This window comes from Peromyscus maniculatus, chromosome 21 (genome assembly GCF_049852395.1).
Source record: "Peromyscus maniculatus bairdii isolate BWxNUB_F1_BW_parent chromosome 21, HU_Pman_BW_mat_3.1, whole genome shotgun sequence".
Taxonomy (NCBI): domain Eukaryota; kingdom Metazoa; phylum Chordata; class Mammalia; order Rodentia; family Cricetidae; genus Peromyscus; species Peromyscus maniculatus.
The window spans coordinates 14,685,433-14,705,377 of NC_134872.1; the positions used below are offsets into that span (position 1 = coordinate 14,685,433).

The following is a 19,945-nucleotide window of genomic DNA, read 5'->3' on the forward strand; positions in this document are numbered from 1 at the left end:
CTCTGCCCACACCTCTTGTACAATTGGTTATCAATCATTTCACTTTGAGAAAAGCATCATTTAAATCTAATGTTAAGTGAAATACTATATAATTTACCCTTCCTTTTCTTCCCTCTAATGATTAGAGTCTAATCCACCCCATGTACTTCATGGATCCCTCTTGAAATCATGGCTTCTTTTCAATGTGTGTGTGTGTGTGTGTGTGTGTGTGTGTGTGTGTGTGTGTGTGTGAGAGAGAGAGAGAGAGAGAGAGAGAGAGAGAGAGAGAGAGAGAGAGATCTACTATATAATCTGTAAATATAAACATATAACCCACTTAGTCCACTGAGTATAATTTGTGTATATGATTTCAGGCTGACCACTTGGCATTAAATAACCAGTTACTGGGCTCATCCTTGTAGAAGATAATTTCTCCTGTTCTCAGTATTTCTTAGTTGCCTGTATTTCGCTGTCTAGGAAAAGGGCCCCATGGAATTTCCTCCATCTAGGTTAGCATGTCAGTTGGGTCTTAGTTAGATAGCCATATGGTTTAAAGTATCATTGGTGTATCTTTCCTGTCATTTCTAGGAGACACATTCATATTACAATTGTCCTTGTGCTCTGGCTCTAATATCTTCTGCTAAAAAGTTCCCTGGGCCTAAGGTTTAGGAGTTACATTACAGATGTATCCACTGGGGCTGAGATCCCTCCTATCACATGTTCTCTGCTTTGGGGCAGTTCTGGTTTTCTGTAATCTCCTTGTATTGCAAAGAGAAGCTTCTTTGGTTGGGGGGAGGCTGCATTATCTGTGGGTATAAGAATAAATATTCAGAATGCATTTAGGTGTCATGCTGATTTAGTAAGTGGGGGTAGTAGGTAGTTTTCTAAGATCCGTGAGCTCACTAGCCTTAGGTAATTGGCTATGTTTCTAGTATCAGACATGATTTTCTGCTTATTGAGCAGAATTTAAGTCCAATTATAGAGCTATTGTTTACTGCCATGACATGGGTGCCAATATTGCACCCTCAGGGTTATCATGCCATGTTGACTTTTTTCCTGTGGTTAATAGAGATTAGTACTGGGTAGGACTATTTGTTTCTTCCTTCCTTTAGAAACCTCCCTTGTACCATGAGAACTAGTTCTCCCTCAGGGATGAGGTGTTTAAGTCAGATCTAGCTCAGGTCTTGTGTTGGAAATACATAGTAACTTCAGCTACAGGGACACACCTTAGACCTTTGGGAAGCAACCAGTGGTAACAGCAATAACTTATATTTTTTGGGATGGGGGCCATTGACTCCTCTGACCAACAATTTGAAAGGTGGTTTCTTATGCCTGATATTAGGGGTTTTGATATATAGTCTATGACTCTTGTGGAGAGCACTGTCAGCCCAAGAGGTATAACTTCATCAAACTACATATGTATACACATTGACTTATGCGTATTGTATGTAATTTTAGGTAAATAAACAGTGATTCCTTATGGGGTTTTCTTATCCTTAGTGTTATTTTATCCTCTTCCCTTCTCCTTTTGTATTGTTACCCTTTCCCCAATGCCTGATTTTAAGTGCCCCCTCCCACTCCATTTTACTTATCTCCCCACATATATTTCTAATATCCTGGTATTCTCTCTCATTTGAGCAATGTCTCCTATTTCAATTTGGGCTGAAATTCAGACATCTCGTAGAGAGAGATGGCTTACAGGAAGGCTATGCTTCCTGGTCAAAGATCATAATAATATTAATAACTAATTAATAATATTATTAAGTATAGCCTATTGCTCCCTGAATATGCATAAATTATTCTGCATTCAAGCCTATAGAACATCATTCAGAAGGCTAAAAATTACCACCACAACCAGTAGTTTAGAAGTAAAGTTACTAGAAATCTTCAGGAACTCACAAAATATATAATAGATGGCACAAACAAAATACACAGAATTGTATTGTGTACAGTAAAATTGATCTGTCTACAGGGTTATAAATCCAAAGAACTCATTTCTCATAGGAATAAACATATTTCCCTTTGACAAAGAGAGATATCTTTACCACATAGAATACAGGAAGCATACCCTCAGAAGGCCTTCTACTATGACAACATGATAAAAATCAACAGACTTTCCAGTTAGGGATTATTTTAATATAATGAAGTATATTTTATTTTTGTTTCAAGTTGCTCATATGTTTGTAACTTATTACAATGGAGATAGAAATCTTCAAAGCCCTTGTGCACTTCTCAGTAATAAAATCATTTCCTTTTGTTTAGACTTTAAAATACAAACTGATGCAAGTATGCCGGCTATTTTCAGCAGTTTGAAGAAGACAGATGCAGTCACTCCTGGGAAGACCACAGCTTTGAAAAGGGTGTTACACAACTTGAGATAGCTCTGCATTTTGCATTCCCCTTAACACTGCCATGACAGTGGGGTTCTGGGAGGCATTTGTTCCCATTGCCAAAGTAGCCTTGACTTTTAGAAAATAACAGCCAAGTGCCTTTTCTAAACTGGTTGATAAACATCCTACTTTGCATTACATGAATGTTAAGGACCAACAATGTAAAAGTATTGATGCAAGAACGGACTGGTAGGTGGGTAGCAGAGGCTACTATTTCTCTCCTCTGTTCTTGAGAAAAACAAAAGCTTTATTTGGCCCAGAGGTTTTCCAATATTCATGTTAATATTTCTGTGAAAAATCCAAGAATCACATAAAAAAACCCACCTGTTTGGGCACAGTAGAGTGGGGGATGGGGAAGTTCATTAGTGGGAAGTGGAGTATGGGGCTTGGGGTGATTCATGGGCGGGAAGTAGAGTGAGGGTGGGGGTTGGCTGTTCATGTGAGGGAAGGGGAATGAGAGCAGGGGTAGTTTAGGTGAGAGCTGGAGTGGATGTCTGAGTCATTCATGTGGGAGAAGAACAGTGGGGGACTACGGTGGTCCATGTAGTAGAATGGCATGAGTTTGGGGTAGCTTATGTGAAGAAGTGGGGTGAGGGTTGGGGTGGTTCATGCAGGGGAGTGAGGGAAAGGCTTGTCTAGCTCACGTGGGGTGTAGAGTAGGGTCTTGGGTGGTTCCTATGGGCAATGGAGTATGGAATCGTGAAGTTCTTGTGGGGAGTGGAGTGGAGTCTGTGGTGGTTCGTGTGGGACATGGAATGGGGGACTGAGGAAGTTCATGTGGGGCATTGAGTCGGGGGGTAGGTAGGGTGTGGAGTGTGGGGCTGGGTGGTCTAATGTGGATTGGGTCAAGTAGAGGGCTTCTACAGCAACTGAAATGCTGCTTTCATCTGAACACCCAGGGGAGTTGGACTTGGTGCTTTTTCCTCAAAGTGATCTGTACCTACAGAGAGGACATACTAGAATTAATTGTCCATAAAGGCATTATATAAATGTCTTCTCTTTCCCCAAGCAGTGGTAGGTCAACTTGTGAGAAAGGCAGTGACTGAGTAAACTCTTGCCTCTGTGTGTATTTTGTCAACATGCATTTCAATGGCCACTGCATTCATCTACCATTTATTTCTGGGTTCATTCTCTCTTCTTGATGAACAGTGGTATGAGATGTCACATGTCCATTCACTCCTCCTACTTATACACAGAATCAGAAGGAGTCGATGCATTTGTCCTATTAGACATCAGCCAGGATGATACAAAAGAACAAAATATTATTGTTAAATATTTAAAAACTACATTTCATGTGGTAGCATACTAAATAAAAGCATTCAAAAGAAGTTGAACATTTACTACTTTGTCTAATGGGCCAATGGACTTCAGAAAGTTTTTTTTTTTTTTTAAATAAACCCAAGGAAGGATTGTAACACATTGTGAATGGCACCTCGGGCCTGAAATCTCTATGGGAAATAGAAAAAGGCATTAATTTCATCTTACAGACCTTGACTGGAGCAGGGTGATGGATTTAATTCTTTACTAATTTGATGGTGTGAAGTATGGTAGATAATGACTTGAATGTCTGTGCTTCCCTGAGTCAATGTGTTCCCAGCCTCTAAGGGAAGGTGTCAGGAGGTGGGACCTTGAGAGATATTAGTTTATAGGGGTTGAGTGTTCATAGATGGGATTAGTGTCCTTTAAAAAAAAAGCACCTTGGGGACAGGAGAGATGGCTGAGTGGTGAAGAAGCCTTCCTGTGCTTTCAGAGGACCCACATTTGGTTCTCAGTATCACAGTGTGAAGCTCTCAACTACATGCAACTCCAACTACAGGGGTCTGAGAGCCTCTTCTGGCATCCATAGATACCTATACATATGTGGCATACATACAGATAACCAACTCTTAAAAAAATGACCCCAAGTAGCCCTATTATGCCTTTCTCACTGTGTGATGTCACAAGATGTTGCAGATCTCTAATGACAAAGCGAGCTCAGCAGAGCTTACCCATGTCACTCTCATGTCAGCCTCTGCAGAGTGAGGGAGAGGGTGCTTGTGACCATTGGTTTGTGAGGGTTTGGGACAGACGGTGGTAATGATAGCAGCTCACTAGAACATACTTTGTGGATGTTCATTGTTCAAGGGGAATATAGAAGAATCAGAGTACTAGCCAGATGTGGCAGCACACACCTCTGATGCCGGCCCTTGGTAGTGAGAACTAGATGGACCAAGATTTGGTACAAATCTCCTGGCTATGTGGTTCATGTACATCCTAGCTAATAGAACGCTCTTGATAACTAGAAAAAGAAAGAAAGGAAGAAAGGACAAGATTGGGGTCGGGGAGAAGGGGAGGGGAAGTGGGAAGAGAACAGGTTCAAGATTACATATGCTGTGGATATCACTCTATATAAATAAAACACTGATGGCTAGTGACCAGACAGGAAGTATAGGCGGGACAAGGAGAGAGGAGAATTGGGGAAACAGGAAGAAGGAGGGAGAGACACTGCAGCCACTGCCAGGATAAGCAACATATGAAGACGCCGGTAAGCCACCAGCCACGTGGCAAGGTATAGATTTATAAAAATGGATTAATTTAAGATAAAAAAAAACAGTTAGCAAGGAGCCTGCCATGGCCATACAGTTTATAAGTAATATAAGCATCTGAGTGATTATTTTATACGTGGATTGTGGGACTGCGGGGCTTGGTGGAACCTGGAGAGAAGCCCTCCAGCAACATACATAGCAAAAATATTTCCAGCACCCTGGGGGAATATGATCACTATTCGATGGCATGCAACTTGACTGTAGCTGGGGAAAGGCAGCCATGGACAATATTTTATTTGTTTGTTTTGTTCTAACCTTTTGTTACTGAAGGCTCCTGTTTACTCTTCCAAAAAGGAAAGGTTGATGATGATCTTATTTCTTTCTCTCTCTCTCTCTCTCTCTCTCTCTCTCTCTCTCTCTCTCTCTCTCTCTCTCTCTCTCTCTCTCTCTCCCTTCTCAACTCTCTGTACTATACACTGGCAACATTACACATTACAGACATCTCATTCATTTCCATGGAGATTCCATCTTTGTACACTGAGAAACTATGATGGATGACAAGTGACAGGCTGCCTTCTGTGACCTTGTTACCTGTAATCCTTCACATCTGTGTTAGAAACCACAGGAGGCTGGGTGGGAAGGGGGGATGCTAGAGAGGTTAGAGAGCAACATGCAGAGGGGCATGTCTGTGGTGACTCGAAAGAAACTCAATGGGCGATGTGACAAGTTTGATGGGGTGCCTGGGAAAGCAGCTAAGGTTTGAGAAAGAGAGAGAGGAGAGGAGAGGAGAGGAGAGGAGAGGAGAGGAGAGGAGAGGAGAGGAGAGGAGAGGAGAGGAGAGGAGAGGAGAGGAGAGGAGACAGAGCGCACCAGCCTATAATGTGAGATGTGAACTGATGATTAAGAGCACCTGAGGCTGGGGAAATTATTCAAGCATCAGGGCAGGTTATATGAGGGGCTGCATAGAAACAAGCAGAGACAACTTGCAAGAAGATAAGAATGCCTGGCTTCGGTGACTAGTGATTCATAGAAAAGTCAAGAGAAGACAGCTATTCAAGAGAATGTCCAAAGTTGGTTGCATAATTAACTTGACACCATTATATAATCCGGCCGTAGTTTTCCAGGTGATAATTAGAAATATTATTGTAGCCATCAGAAGGAAAATGTATTTGAGATTGTCTTGTGCCTTTGTACACATCTGTCTGGGAGATGTCAGGTACCTTAATCAGTACTCAAAGGATGCTGGGAACCGGAAACTAAGAAATACTGCCTATTTTTAAAATATTGAATCTAGAGGTGAAGCTTTAGTGATACACAGAGGGCCAGGAGTTAAAGAGGCTGTGTTCTTAAAAACAGCCATTTATCATGTGTAACTCTCATAGTGCTCAAGGTAAACATTTGACTAGGACTGGTGGCATGTGGGAACTAACATATCACTAATTTGAATTTCAGTGTCATCTCTTATTTCAAATAGTTACATTTTCTTTAGAAAGGAATGTGTCTGTTCACAACAGTCATAAACAGTTTAAACTATGCATCATCATGCATTTGACTTTTACTAAGGGTTCTATGTAGGTAATGGTAAGCAGGAGGCACAATGTAAATTATATTTGAGCAGGAATGGAGAGATGGCTCAAGGGCCAAGAACAGACTCTGCTCTTCCAGAAGATGAGGACCTGAGTTCGAGTCCCAGTACTGGCACTAGGTGGCTTATATACCTGCATATAACTGCTTCTGTAGGGGAAACTGATACCTCAGGTCTCTTCAGGCACCTGGACTCACATGTACAAACATAACCTCCCCACATATACATACTTAAAAATGATAGAAGTACAATATAAAACCATTAAAAAGAAAATTATTACCATCCCTCATGTGAAAAGGGCAAGAGATCAAAGAGATACATTTAATATGGAGAAATATTGCCAGGGTATAGACAAACAGGCTGTGAGGAGGCTTCTTCCATATGCGTATGCAATTGTTTTATGCTGTCCCTTAGACCTCTGGCCTGAAAAAGGAGGTAAACTTCAAGGAGAGGGAAACCAGAGTAGCATGATACATTTAGGTCTCTGTGGTTCTCTTCATTGGGGCCTCAGATCCTGCCAGCATAGCAATATATACAGGATATAAGCATAGCAATATATTACAGGATATAAGCATAGCAATATATACAGGATATAAGCATAGCAATATATTACAGGATATAAGCATAGCAATATATACAGGATATAAGCATAGCAATATATTACAGGATAGTATAGTATGCCTGTGGCCTGGAAGGAAAACAAACTAGGATGTGGTTGCCAGACACATGAGCAAGCCACCGAGTGGCATCAGGAAGCTGGAGGCACCATAATGCTTTGTTAGCAGTTTCACTGTGGCCCTTGCTTAATCAGAGTTTAATAAAGGCTTTTAATCAAAAGGATTTAGATGAAATGCAATTATCCTCTAAGGAACCTAGGGACAATGGATTATTAATAATTTACTCATTTGATCTGTTTTAATAATTCAAGGTTTTGCTTTGTCTTAGATGCCCGGCATACAAACACTACTTTAAATATACTATACTAATGAAAGGGAATTTTCTGAGACGTGTTAAGGTACTTGGTTAAGGTACTGCATTAAACTCACTGTCATCTCACATCTGGAATATGTTTTTGTGTTGCTGCCTCACAGGAAATTTATAGTTGCTTTTGGGAGGACCGTGTGGGAGGATCAGATACTTCATAATCCAAACTGAGATGTTCTTGATAGTGCATATGTGTTATGGACAATTATTCAAGGACCTTGTCCATAAGTGGGATAATTCTGGCATGAAGCAAATGACTGATCCTTCTTCTCAATGTGCATCACCTTCTCAGTATCCTCAGATGAAGGCAGCTAACTAAAGGCTGGACACGTGTTTTGCAATGAAGTACCCCCTTCTTTTTCAGTCCAAAGTGCTTGGGTTGTTGACTAGGCTAAAGTTTCTAATTATCCAATTTTGTCTTCCCGGCTTCGTCTTTACATGTTTACTTTTCAGCATGCAGAATAAATCACTGGCAGAAACAGCAAGAAGGAAAGGTGAGAAATCTCTGGTTTATGATACAAACCAGCTGTTAGTCAGTGTGTCATGTCACTTCTAAAGGCAGAATACTTCTTCAGTCTGGAGGTGGACACTGCCATATTTTATTTTTCTCAGTTTCCCAAACAGGAATTGGATCAAATTCCAACAACAGCACCAAAACACTCCCATAGCCAGTGAAAGACAAAACACTAATGTAGGACAAAGTAAAGATAATGAAATATTTACTACTGAGGAGAACTGTGGGACTGTGGCATTTTGAAGAATGCCCGGATGTTCAGCTACTCCTGGGTATGTGGCCCATTGTCATTGTTTCAATTGATACTTTTGCTCATGGTCCTCTTGTGGTACCTTTAGGTCATGGCAATTTGGATCTAGAAATATCTGCAAAAACATTGGTTAATAGTATAAAGTGCTCTTAAATCATAAACAATTATTTGTTCCCATTTCTAATTGATTTTTTTCTGTAACTGATGGATTGTTACACTGCCCTCAGACATGATATGGGTAGTAAGGGACACTGATTTCATGTTATAAATGAAGTATGGAAATAATACTTAGACAAAGGTCAGCATCATGGGACCCAGGGAGAAGGACATAGGCAATGGATGTTGCTTGACGTCTATGCTGTCCCATGATAATCACAAGTCAGTGAAAGATGTGTATGACTTCATGTGTGACCCTTTGTACAAAGGAGGACAGTAGTGTGTCTTTGCTGAGTGATATCTAAGGGGCCTGTAGCCACCCAAAAGGTGCTCTCCCTAATTTTTCTGTTGACTGCTTATAGTCAGCTACATTATGCCTCAAACTTTTCTATTAGAAACACATTTTTGCTTTCATTTGTTGGCCAAAACCTCTTGACCCAGCAACATTAAGCTTGGGGGTAATCTTCAGAAAATATTTGAAACTCCAGATAATTGAAATAGTCTCTTTTGGTTGTTGGGTCTTCTTTTATCTGCTATCTGTCAGCAGATAAAATCTAGACTGATGGAGATGCACCTACATCTACACTACCAATTATCCAAGGACAAAGCATAACTAAATAAACACATGACCAATTACACATAATATAATGTGATGCTAGAAGCTATTCCATACTAAGAACTAAAAGTAAATGCATTGACATAACAGTATTTCAAGTTGGACTTACCTCTAGTTAATCCAGATAAGCACACACACAGTCTGTGCAGTGAAAAGAGCCTGTTTGTTTTAAATAAAACCAAAGCCAGTCTCACTTCTGCCCAGTCACTATTAGCCATGTGTCTCATGATAGCTACTGACACTGAACTTCACAGCCCACCCACAGTGGAGCAAATAAGACGCCAACCAGATGGCAGCAGCCAGCCAATGAAGAAGTAAAAAAATCAACATTCCCAGTGCACCTACTCAGCAAGCCTCCTTTCTTCACTTCCTTTTTATTTAAATTTTTCGTTTAATTAGGTAATTTATGTATGTGGTTCTGGAGAGTGAAACCAGGGCTTAATGCCTGCCTGGCAAATGTTCTACCACCGAGCTAATGTCACAGCACTGATCTTTTTAATTATTTCAATTGTGGTGTGTGTGTGTGTGTGTGTGTGTGTGTGTGTGTGTGTGTGTGTGTATGTGTGTGTGAAATATCTTGTAATGCATATTAGATTAATTCAGGGTTTATTGTTGTCTTGTCTCAACTTACAGTTATCCTCATTCAATATTTATTTCTACTCAGCAAATTCTCACTCTTCCTTCAGTGTCAACTGAAATCTTAAATCTCAACTTTCTAGTGAAGTCAGGATTAACTAGTTTTCACAGTACTTCTTCTGTAGCTTCCTTATAATATAATTGATATTATTATTAATTTATACTTATTTACTGTTCCTTTAAAATGATATTATTTTAATGTCAAGTAGATCATCCCAGCTTTAAATTTTCTTTCAGTACTAGGTTTATCATTCAACATAAAGAAAATAGTTAGGCATACATTTAAAAAAATCTCAGGGGGAACAAGTACTTTTAATATATGCTAAAAAAAGCAACAGCACCAAAATAATAATATTAAAGTAAAGAATATTTAAAACACATTCTAACGTTGTCATTGTTTATCTTTCATGTCCAAAAGTTATTTTATAAAAAAATTAATGCTGAAAGATAAAGTATAATTTGTTATTTAAACTATGTACCTCTGACCAATGAATTTATTACATAGATATATTGAATATTACTATACATATGAGAAAAATTCCAATGTTTATAGGCAAAAAAATTGGCTATTGTGGTTCATATTCATTCTCAATTTTAAAATGAGGTCTACAGTAGCCTCCATATGTTCATTTGGTCAGCATATCATAACTACAAGGAAATAAGGTCTTAGTTTAATTTACCTTAATAACCAAATCAAATTTCTGGTGGAAGTCTCTGTTGACTGGCTCCAGAAGAGTGAGCTCTGCAGTCCTGGGATGCATGTGAAAGAAGCGAGGGTAATCCTCCGGGGTGCCTGAGAGACAAGAGACACTGTTCAGTACTGAGCACAAAAGGCAACTCAGCTCGCTGGTCTGAGTCATCTCTTTTCCTTCAGTAACTGAGCAACATAGTTACAATTTCATTAGCAAATTAAGTTTCTAAATTATCCAGTCTAGGGAGAGCAGATGCAAATGTGATATATAATTAATTAGCTTATGAGTTAGAGAAAGGGAAGATATTTGTTTGGATGGTTTTCTGGATTTTTTTTTAGAGCTCTTTAATTAATTTGGAAACTCATTATATGAAAAGAGACATTAAGTAAGGGAAAAGCAAATTCTGGATTATAAAATTATATTTTAATGGTACATAAATCTTAATTATACCCTGCATGGTTTTTCAACATATCTTATAATAAATAAAGACTAGCAATTTAAACCAAATATCAAGATGCCTACGAACTATCATAAACATGTTCTGCAGCAGGGAAGATTTTTTTTTGTTTGCTATTTTTTAAGATAAATTCAGCTAATTATGCCAACCACTGAAAATTTAAATGGATTTGTTTTTTAAGGTGTATATTTCTTAAATGCAGGCATTTTAGTACATTGTAATATATTTGTTCCTGCAAATTTTCTTATTTCCTATATCATCTTTCCCTGTATGTTAGAATATTCTTGTTTCCCGAAGAAAAGAAATATCAGGTCAGAGTAGTCAGATGTAAAAGTAAAATCATATCACATTAATGATTAAACATGTCAGTAACCATCAGTGACCCGGTCAATAATTTATACTTGTAATGAGGACTTGAAAATTTGAGAGATTAAATATTCTGAATACAAAGAGATTTATAATTACTAATTTCAGCCATGGTAAGTAATTATACTTACGGCTATAGAGAGATTTATTTATAGGAAAAATCTACAGGAATGAGTTGAAATGGGCTGAGAGAGATTATACAGAGCACATAGAAGGAAAATAGTGTGATATTAGTCACACCCGTAGATGGCTTCCTCTGGACTTAAGAACACAAATAAAAATTCAGTTGCATTAAGATTCCATCTCTCATTTTTGGAAAAATGTTGCATTAGTAAAGAGTGTTGCAAAACCTCCGAAGAACTTGGCTTGATCAGTCTGTAGATCTGCACCAAAGCTAGGTTTATCTTCTTTGTAATAGCCTCAGGGTTGTGTCCTACAGCCTTATTCATGATCAGTACTCTGCCACTGACTATACACATCCTCCACTCAACAATGTTAGAATACCACTGTTATCATAAATAACCATCTAAAATCTATATTAGTTATCTGGATAAATAAGTGGCACTATATCTTTGAATGAATACTATATACATCCATGCATCTACTCATACATATATATTTAGAACACATTTCTTTAACTATCAATGTAGCTATCTTTAGATGAGTAAAACTGAACTTAGGAAATTGGCCCACTAAAAAGGAATACATATTATATTTAAATGGAAAAATCATAATATTAAAAATTTATAATGTAAGAGAGAGACAGTGAAGCAATAAATGTCAGGGTGGCATAGAAGTCAGACTCTCTTAATAACGTTTAATTTTGGACATATATCTATATTTCTGTATCTGTCTTCTATCTATCTATCTATCTATATTTATCTATCATCTATCTATCTATCTATCTATCTATCTATCTATCTATCTATCTATCTATCTATCTATCTTTCATCTATCTATGTCCTATGTAATTATAAAACAAAATAAATTTACAGATATTTCAGAAATGCCAATCTAAATGTGAATTCATTTGGTGTTATAAGCACAAACATCCCAGAACTTCAAAAGGTAACAATTTGTTATCTTATCCCAGTGAATATAGCTGAGACAGAAGAGTTACAGATTGAAATGAAGCTATGTATTGTACTCATAGCATGATGATAGGGTTGATGGTTTTATTCTAACTCTGAGGGCATTTGACAGTAAGTTAAATAATTAAATATGAGATATTTGAATTTTAGCACTTAAAGTCTTGAAAACCAATAGAAATACCAAAAAAGAGATATGAATGTAAGACTGAATGTAAAATAAAAATATTTACATCAAGTCTTAAGTTAGAAGTAAATGGGTAATCTCATGTTATAGTTTAGCTCTAGGAAGAGAAATGCACACTCCATGGCTTTGCACACTGAAATGATGACCCACTTGGGAACAATGATCACCCTTGGTAGTCTGGTTGTCATTGTATCAACTGTATTTGATATAATGTATTTGATTTGATACAAATCACTTGTATCACAAATAATTGAAGTTTTTAAAGGGCATTTTTCACTCTGGGTCCATGTCAGAAATTTAAAAGAACTGTGAACTATTTCACTACAGGTGGCAAGAATGATTTACAAGTCTCCTAAGCTGCCATCCACATTTCAAGAGCCAGTAAGAAAGATTTCTTTCCTGAAAGTCAGATACTTTGAGCATCAATAATAACTATCCTGACTTGAAACAAATCTAATGTTTAAATTTTTAAAATTTATCATAATTTCATAACATTCAAAACAAGAGTGCTGTATTGATCATTGTGGTGGTTGGAATAGGTATGGCCCCTATAGATTCATGTGTTCGAATGCTTGGCCCAAAGGGAGTGGCACTATTAGGAGGCGTGGCCTTGTTGGAGTAGGTGTGGCTTTGTTGGAAGAACTGTATCACTGTGGGAGTGGGTGTTAAGGTCTTATATACTCAAGTTATGCCCAGTGTGGCACACAGTGTCTCCTTCTGCTGCCTGCAGATCAAGCTGTAGAACTCTCCTTCTTCATAGAGCTCCTTCTTCGGCATTATGTCTGTCTGCATGCCATCATGCTTCCCATGATGACAATGGACTGAACCTCTGAACCTGTAAGCCATCCAATTAAATATTTTCCTTTATAAGAGTTGCTATGGTCATGATGTCTCTTCACAGCAATAGAAACCCTAACTAAGACATTATTTTACTATGGAGGAGGATGGTTGGTACCACCTGAAAACTAGAAAATTATACTGGAAATCCAAATAATTGAGAGCACACATTTCTTTTTATGAACTTATTCAAGCTGGTAATGGAAAACAAAAAAAAACCTACTAATAACAAAAAGGAGGTCAGGATGTCCTCTTGCATTTACAGGATGGGGACTTTGTCAAGAGCCAGAGATGGGAACCTTGATCTTAACCTCCAAAACTGTAAGAAAACACTGTCTATGTGTTTGTGTATATTTATCTATGTGCCATGTATGTTTAGTCTTGGGTTTTCTGGGATAATAACACAAAAGAGGTTGCCCATCAGCTAGGAAATGGCTTCAGCAGAGGCAACAAAACCCTTCACTTGTTTACAGTAAATCTAAGAGGCGGCCATATAAAATCATGCCAAAGAGAGCACAATGTGTTCAGCAGGGACCCTCAACAACCTTCAATTTATGTTTCCAGTAAACACATCTAAGGAAAAATTGATTGGAAGAAAATCAGTGTAAATTTAAAATGACTCAATAGAAATATTATTTGTAACAGGCAAACATGTGCAACTTTACCACCCTGCCTGACATACTTACAAAGTTTAAAAAAAAAAAGCTGTAAAGATAAGTATGTTTGTGAGAAACTTATAATAAATAGGGATGAACAGTAGACTTTTAAGCAGTTATTTTATAGACATTTGCAATGGATATTTGTGGATTGAAGAGCTATGTCTTCATGATAATAAATTGGAAAAATGGAAGGGAATATACACATAAAAACTTCCCTTTGTTTATCATTTCTTTTTTTTTTTTTTTTTTTTTTTGGTTTTTTTCGAGACAGGGTTTCTCTTGTGTAGCTTTGCGCCTTTCCTGGAACTCACTTGGTAGCCTAGGCTGGCCTCGAACTCACAAAGATCCGCCTGCCTCTGCCTCCCGAGTGCTGGGATTAAAGGCGTGCGCCACCACCGCCCGGCTGTTTATCATTTCTTAAGTAATAGCACATGAAAAATCTTTATTCTCTCATATTTTTAGATATTTCCATTGAAATTTCTGTAAAGTACAGTATAATTCAGAGTTGGCTTTGTTGGTTTCACCAGCCATCCCTTCAGAGGAGAATATAGTTGGGATATGCTGGAAGGAGAGCCATGAATATGAACGAATGTACAACACAGTTGATCTAGGAAAAGGGGGTTAGCCCCCGGAGAGAAACATTTATTAGATGATAACTCAGGGCTTATTGTGGGGGAAACATTGTAATCTTTTTATTTATAAATCTTCTCCTTCAACTAAGTGTCAAACAGCTCTATGAGGAAGATGTCATCATTGGTTCTATGAACAGAGGAACCCTCAAGAGAGATTAAGGGGAAAATGCCTTCAGCTCTCACAGCCGGAAAATGAATGAACCAGGATTCTACCACAGAATATCTGTTTCTAGACCCCAAAATCTTTTCTGTCAGGTCATATAATCTCAGTCAATGAATTAAACCATTAGGTCTATTGTTACAGAAGGTAGATTTGTAGAAGTGATTGCACATACTAATGGATCATATGTGTAGATAGAGATCTAGAGCAAATGCTATGGCAGTTTAATATTCTATACTTCTTAAAATATGATGCTTTACTAAGGAGAAGTAAAAATACAATGCTTGTCTATCCATTGTACACAAATTTTTATACTCATATGAAACTCCTGCCTAGAAACAATTTTGATTGCCCAAATTTTACGCAGACTTGAAAGCTGTATCCCAGACCAGTTAAATTATGAACATTATAGTATAGTGAATTTCAGAATGTAATTCTTTGTAGTCAACAGAACTCATGTATTTGAAAACTCTTATTGTTGTATATGCACACAAAAACCCTGCATTTCTACCCTTATAGTTCTGTAAAGGGAATGTCAAGGTAAATTAGCACTCCATAATTTTTACAAAGTTGGATGTAATTTGTTTTCTATAAGAGAACTATAATTACTGTACCATAAACTTTATATAGTTTAGAAGTATAATTTCATGTTGATCCACGTACCACTATGACTATTCATGCAATGCACCTGTGAATAACTGCACGATGGCTCCTGACTGCCCTCCTCTACTCTGAACTTCTCGCCAGCAGGTGTTATTTTTGTGGTATCACCTATTCTTATCATGGCAACCTTGTGATTCATACTCTTTTCTGCATTTATAGGCCATTTCTTTTTATTGGGTTGGAATTTTTCTGCTCTATCAATACACCATGTTTTATCTATTCTTGTGTTTGTGAGGATGCCAATAACATTTAGTCACAGATGCAGTTTCTTTACCATTCATGTGCACGTCAGTAGTTGATGAGCATTGATGTTCTTTTATCTTGGATAAATAGCCAGAGAGCAAGCTCCTATCAGGTGTTGAGTCTAAATGTTTATTATCTGTTTAAGGCAGCACCGTTTAAGTGTCTCAGATAGGTTTGTTGTGCAATCACTACCTCATTGGTGATTCACACAGGCTATGGTCAAAGTGCCCTCTATGAGATTCTTATCTCAGCAGCCAGATTTGCTCATTGTCTCTTAGGTCCACCTTCCTAAGAACCCATTTAGATGAAATCATATAATTAACAGGCTTCTTCAACTCAGTAGGATGCATTAGCGATTGTTACAAGTGTCTGTTACCAGTTTTTTTTTTTCATTTATGACCACGCTTCTCTTCTTAAGAAAATGCTAGTTGTCCAAGGTAACTGAACCCTTTGACATTCTCATCAGCATTGCATTGCACAGTAATTCTGTATTCTCCACGTGTTTGCTAGCAACTGAAGAGGTCATTTTTCAAATGCGGGCAATTCAAATAGGTATGCAATCATATTCATTGAGTTTTGATTTGCTTTTCTTTAAAGGTGAATAAACTAAAAGAACTTTTACATACTTTCATATAGTTATAGATTTTCTGTGATAAATAAAGTCTATTCAGACTTTAGCCAAATTATAATTAAGTTGTTTTTTATTATTACATTATCATCTTCTACATTCCCAGGGAAAGCCTCCTGTTATGTATACATTTTGCTAGTCTAGATCTTTTTTTCTGTCACCTGCTTTGTCAGACAGTTAACAATATTCTTTGAAGAACACATTATTTTTTGATACTATTAAACTAATCCTTTCTGTTTCTATGTCAGAATTTTGCTGGATTTAAGAAAACTGCAAGACCACTAAAACTTGACCTCTGTTGTTTGCAAGATGAGGTCTATAACTTTATGTCTTAGACATGTAGATGAGATGATATGTATTCAGTTGTGTTTGCTAACCCAGTTTTTGGGCATTGCTGAGAGCAAATGTGAGCTGCTTATGGAATTTCTGTCTCCACAGAGTCACTTTGTGCTTTGTGTTCTTTCTCAATGTCCTGGGATCCTTAATGGAGCTGTATAAGAGCCCCACCCCACCTCACTGTGAGCACAGTGCTAATAGCCCTCTGGTTACATGAAGTGCTTGTAATAAAGGTCCTTGAATGCCTTTTATTGAAATTCCTGCCTCTGATATGTCCTGAACATTTTCTTGAACTGAGGAAGAAACTTTCTATTTAAATACTTTACTTCCAAGATAAATACAAATTCATTTGTCTGTGTTTTAACAGACAGATTTCCATCAAAAATCATTTATCATTGTGGTTTATTATATTGAAGATGTGTTTCCAATATAATGATGAGGGACATTTACATATATATACATATACACTCTATATATAAATCTGATTGATATATGCAGAAATTTAAAAAGCCTTGTTTATTGCTGTCATGAAGACATGAAAATTAATGATAATTTCCAAAGCTAACATTATAGATAAGTAATGATTCATTTTATAAGTACCAGTCAAATATTGCTAATGAATACACCAAAAACAAAAGAAATTGCAATATGTAATTTCTCTTCAACTGATCGTCTATGAACCCTTTCCAGTGGTGCATGAATGTTGAGTGCCTTGTAGAAATGAAGGTATTGAAGCATCATATTCTCCAAGGACACAAGTGCATGTGCAAAACCAAGGTCTCCTCATACCACTGGGCTTTATTACATTTATCATAGAAAAATGTACTGTTAAGTCCAAGCAACAATTCTCCATCTGTCTGGACGTGCTACTCATCCACAAACATCTCCAAAGCTCTGTATTTTCTCCAGTGAATCCGTGTCTTCCTTAATCTTTAGCAAGCACTACTAATATTGCATTCCTCTGATGTTAATTTCAAAGGCTACTCCTTTAATGTTTACAATCCTCTCATGCTACCACCAAAGGTTTCTCCTTTACAGTAAATAAAATAATTTGAAAATTTTAATATTATTTTTATGTAGGACTTAAAAAATCTACATTTGCATCAAATTACTCGTGGGTTCCAGTTCTTATAATACCTATTACCTTTAATGCCTTGCTCATCTCCCCCAATGATCAACATTATAGAGAAGGGAAAAGCGTGAGCAAAATGCACCTTGAGGATGTTGTGCAAATTATGTAATGTTTAAAAGACCGACACACAGGGGATGACTCATCCCTAAGATGTCTCCTACCATGTAAAAACACAGTAAAACAACAACAAAAACAAACAAACACACAAACAAAACAATGAAAAAATCTGTGCTCTCTTCATAATTCTGGGATCTGAAGTATGTCACAGGATGTCTTGGGCTTGAGACATTTTCTTCAAGTTTTCCATGGACATATATATGACAATCCACACACTATTGTGTCTCCTCCAGTGTGACTGTACTTTATACCCTGCTGTGACAAAGTAAATTTTTAGGGATTTTTTTTGGGGGGGGTTCATGAAGATTTATAAACAAATTTGAAACTGAGGTTTCTGGCTTTACTTTTTTCATCCTTAATTAGTTCATAAAACCTACCTTTTAGTTGCCATGGTATTTAAAATATTATTATATATCATAGTTTCATGATGAAACCAGAAAATAGCTTTTAAAATGTTGTATTTTAGGTTATAACATATCTAGATGATATTTAATATGTATTACTTGTATCATAATTACTGTGCATACATATTTCATAGTACTGATAGTTCTGTCTATTACAAGAGCAAAAATCAGTAGCCTTTCACACCACTAGAAGTTAATTTGTAATTTATGATGCTGGGTTAATGATGCCATTGAAACAGTGCTTGGTAGATACTACTTGGAAAAACTTAGGAACACAATTAGAAGCAAGAAACTCTCACATACACAGACTATTTCTGTCAGTGGGTTTTTAGCTTAGTATGATGTTTGGCAGGCCTCTTTTTATGGTCACTTGTGATTAACCTGCTGTTTCAGACCCATTGCTATCCATAGAAAGGAATCCATCCAAAGGAAGTCTCATTACCATTATACATACTTTCTATAAATCATTGAAGCCTTTTTGCTTGTTTTCAGCATAAATAGATTTTAATTGTCACTTTCTCCTGATAATGGGTGTTAATTATCTTACAAGACTGATCTTACTGGCAGTGTTGGGAAAGTGACTGACAGTCATTTTATATGACCTCCACACATCAATTCAACATTCCCATTCAGTGTATCTATGTACAAAGATTAGTGACCGCCATGTAATGTCCTGTGTTGAAGGGAGTCTCATTGATTCTAGAAGACAGAACACCCACTCTCTGGCCAGGTCTGCAACAAGCAATGGTTTTAGATAACTTCCATAAACTGTCCTTGAGGTGACAAAGTAAGCTGTTGCTATTAATATGATGTTAAGACCTATATGATCAAAATAAATCGAAATGGATAGAGATGGTTCAATACATCTGGCACATCAAGTTGATGGTAATTTGGTGGTGTTTTGTTTTTGAGGTTTTGTCTGGGGTACTATGAAGTCTGTCTATAGTCAGAGAATACAGTTTGTATAATTTCAATGATTTCCCACTTAATCAGCCTTATTGTCAGTTCAGAATGGTCTACACTGGAGAGCAAGCTCTCCAGGTGAATTTGAGAAGACTATTTTATGTTTTCGGCAATTTGAAAGTAGAGAGGTCTATAGATTGCGGTTTGATTTGGATTTCAGAACATCAGCTGGTCTCTCTTCACATCCTGCTACATTTTTTCTTTTCAGTGGAAGGTGCTCTTCAGAACCATTATTGAAACTTATTGAAACTATTGAAATTTCAGGGATACTTCTCAATTTTATTCCCGTTCCTTTTAAGTCATCTGTTTCTCTGTCGCTATTCTGTATTTGTTCAGGGGTCATCCCTCTGCCTTCCTTTATCTCTCTGTATGTGGCTCCATTTAACTTTTTACACACTGATTCAGAGACTGAAAGTGTTTGTTCAGTGGGCTAATGTTTAGTCTTCCTGAGGAAAACAAAATTTGTCTTAATTTTCTGTCTATCACATCCATACTTACCGATTCTCTCTAGTTTAATAATTTGATTCCTTCAGATCTGAGCATTTTAAGTTTTATTATGTGACAACTGAAGAAGTCATACTATTGCTCTTGTCAGGGTCTGCTGCTGTCCTGCTTGTCGTACAGGCTGTGTAGCTATATCTGTATGTGGTGATATCTGCTTTATGTAAGGGCTGTGCTCTGTCATTTGGATGGCTGAATGACTGCATGGGGCTGTGCTCTGTTTTGTTTTGTTTTACACACTGTAG

At 37.3% G+C, this 19,945-nt stretch overlaps 1 protein-coding gene across 3 annotated transcripts in view; it reads right to left on the bottom strand.

Moving 5' to 3' along the window:
* Pcdh15 (protocadherin related 15) overlaps positions 1–19,945 on the bottom strand; it is a 1,435,956-nt gene that overhangs the window by 319,442 nt on the left and 1,096,569 nt on the right. For all 3 annotated transcript variants that reach the window (XM_042266444.2, XM_076556997.1, XM_076556998.1), the window contains one exon: positions 10,316–10,428. In XM_042266444.2, the coding sequence (XP_042122378.1) occupies positions 10,316–10,428 (113 nt within the window). The remainder of the gene's footprint in view (positions 1–10,315; positions 10,429–19,945) is intronic.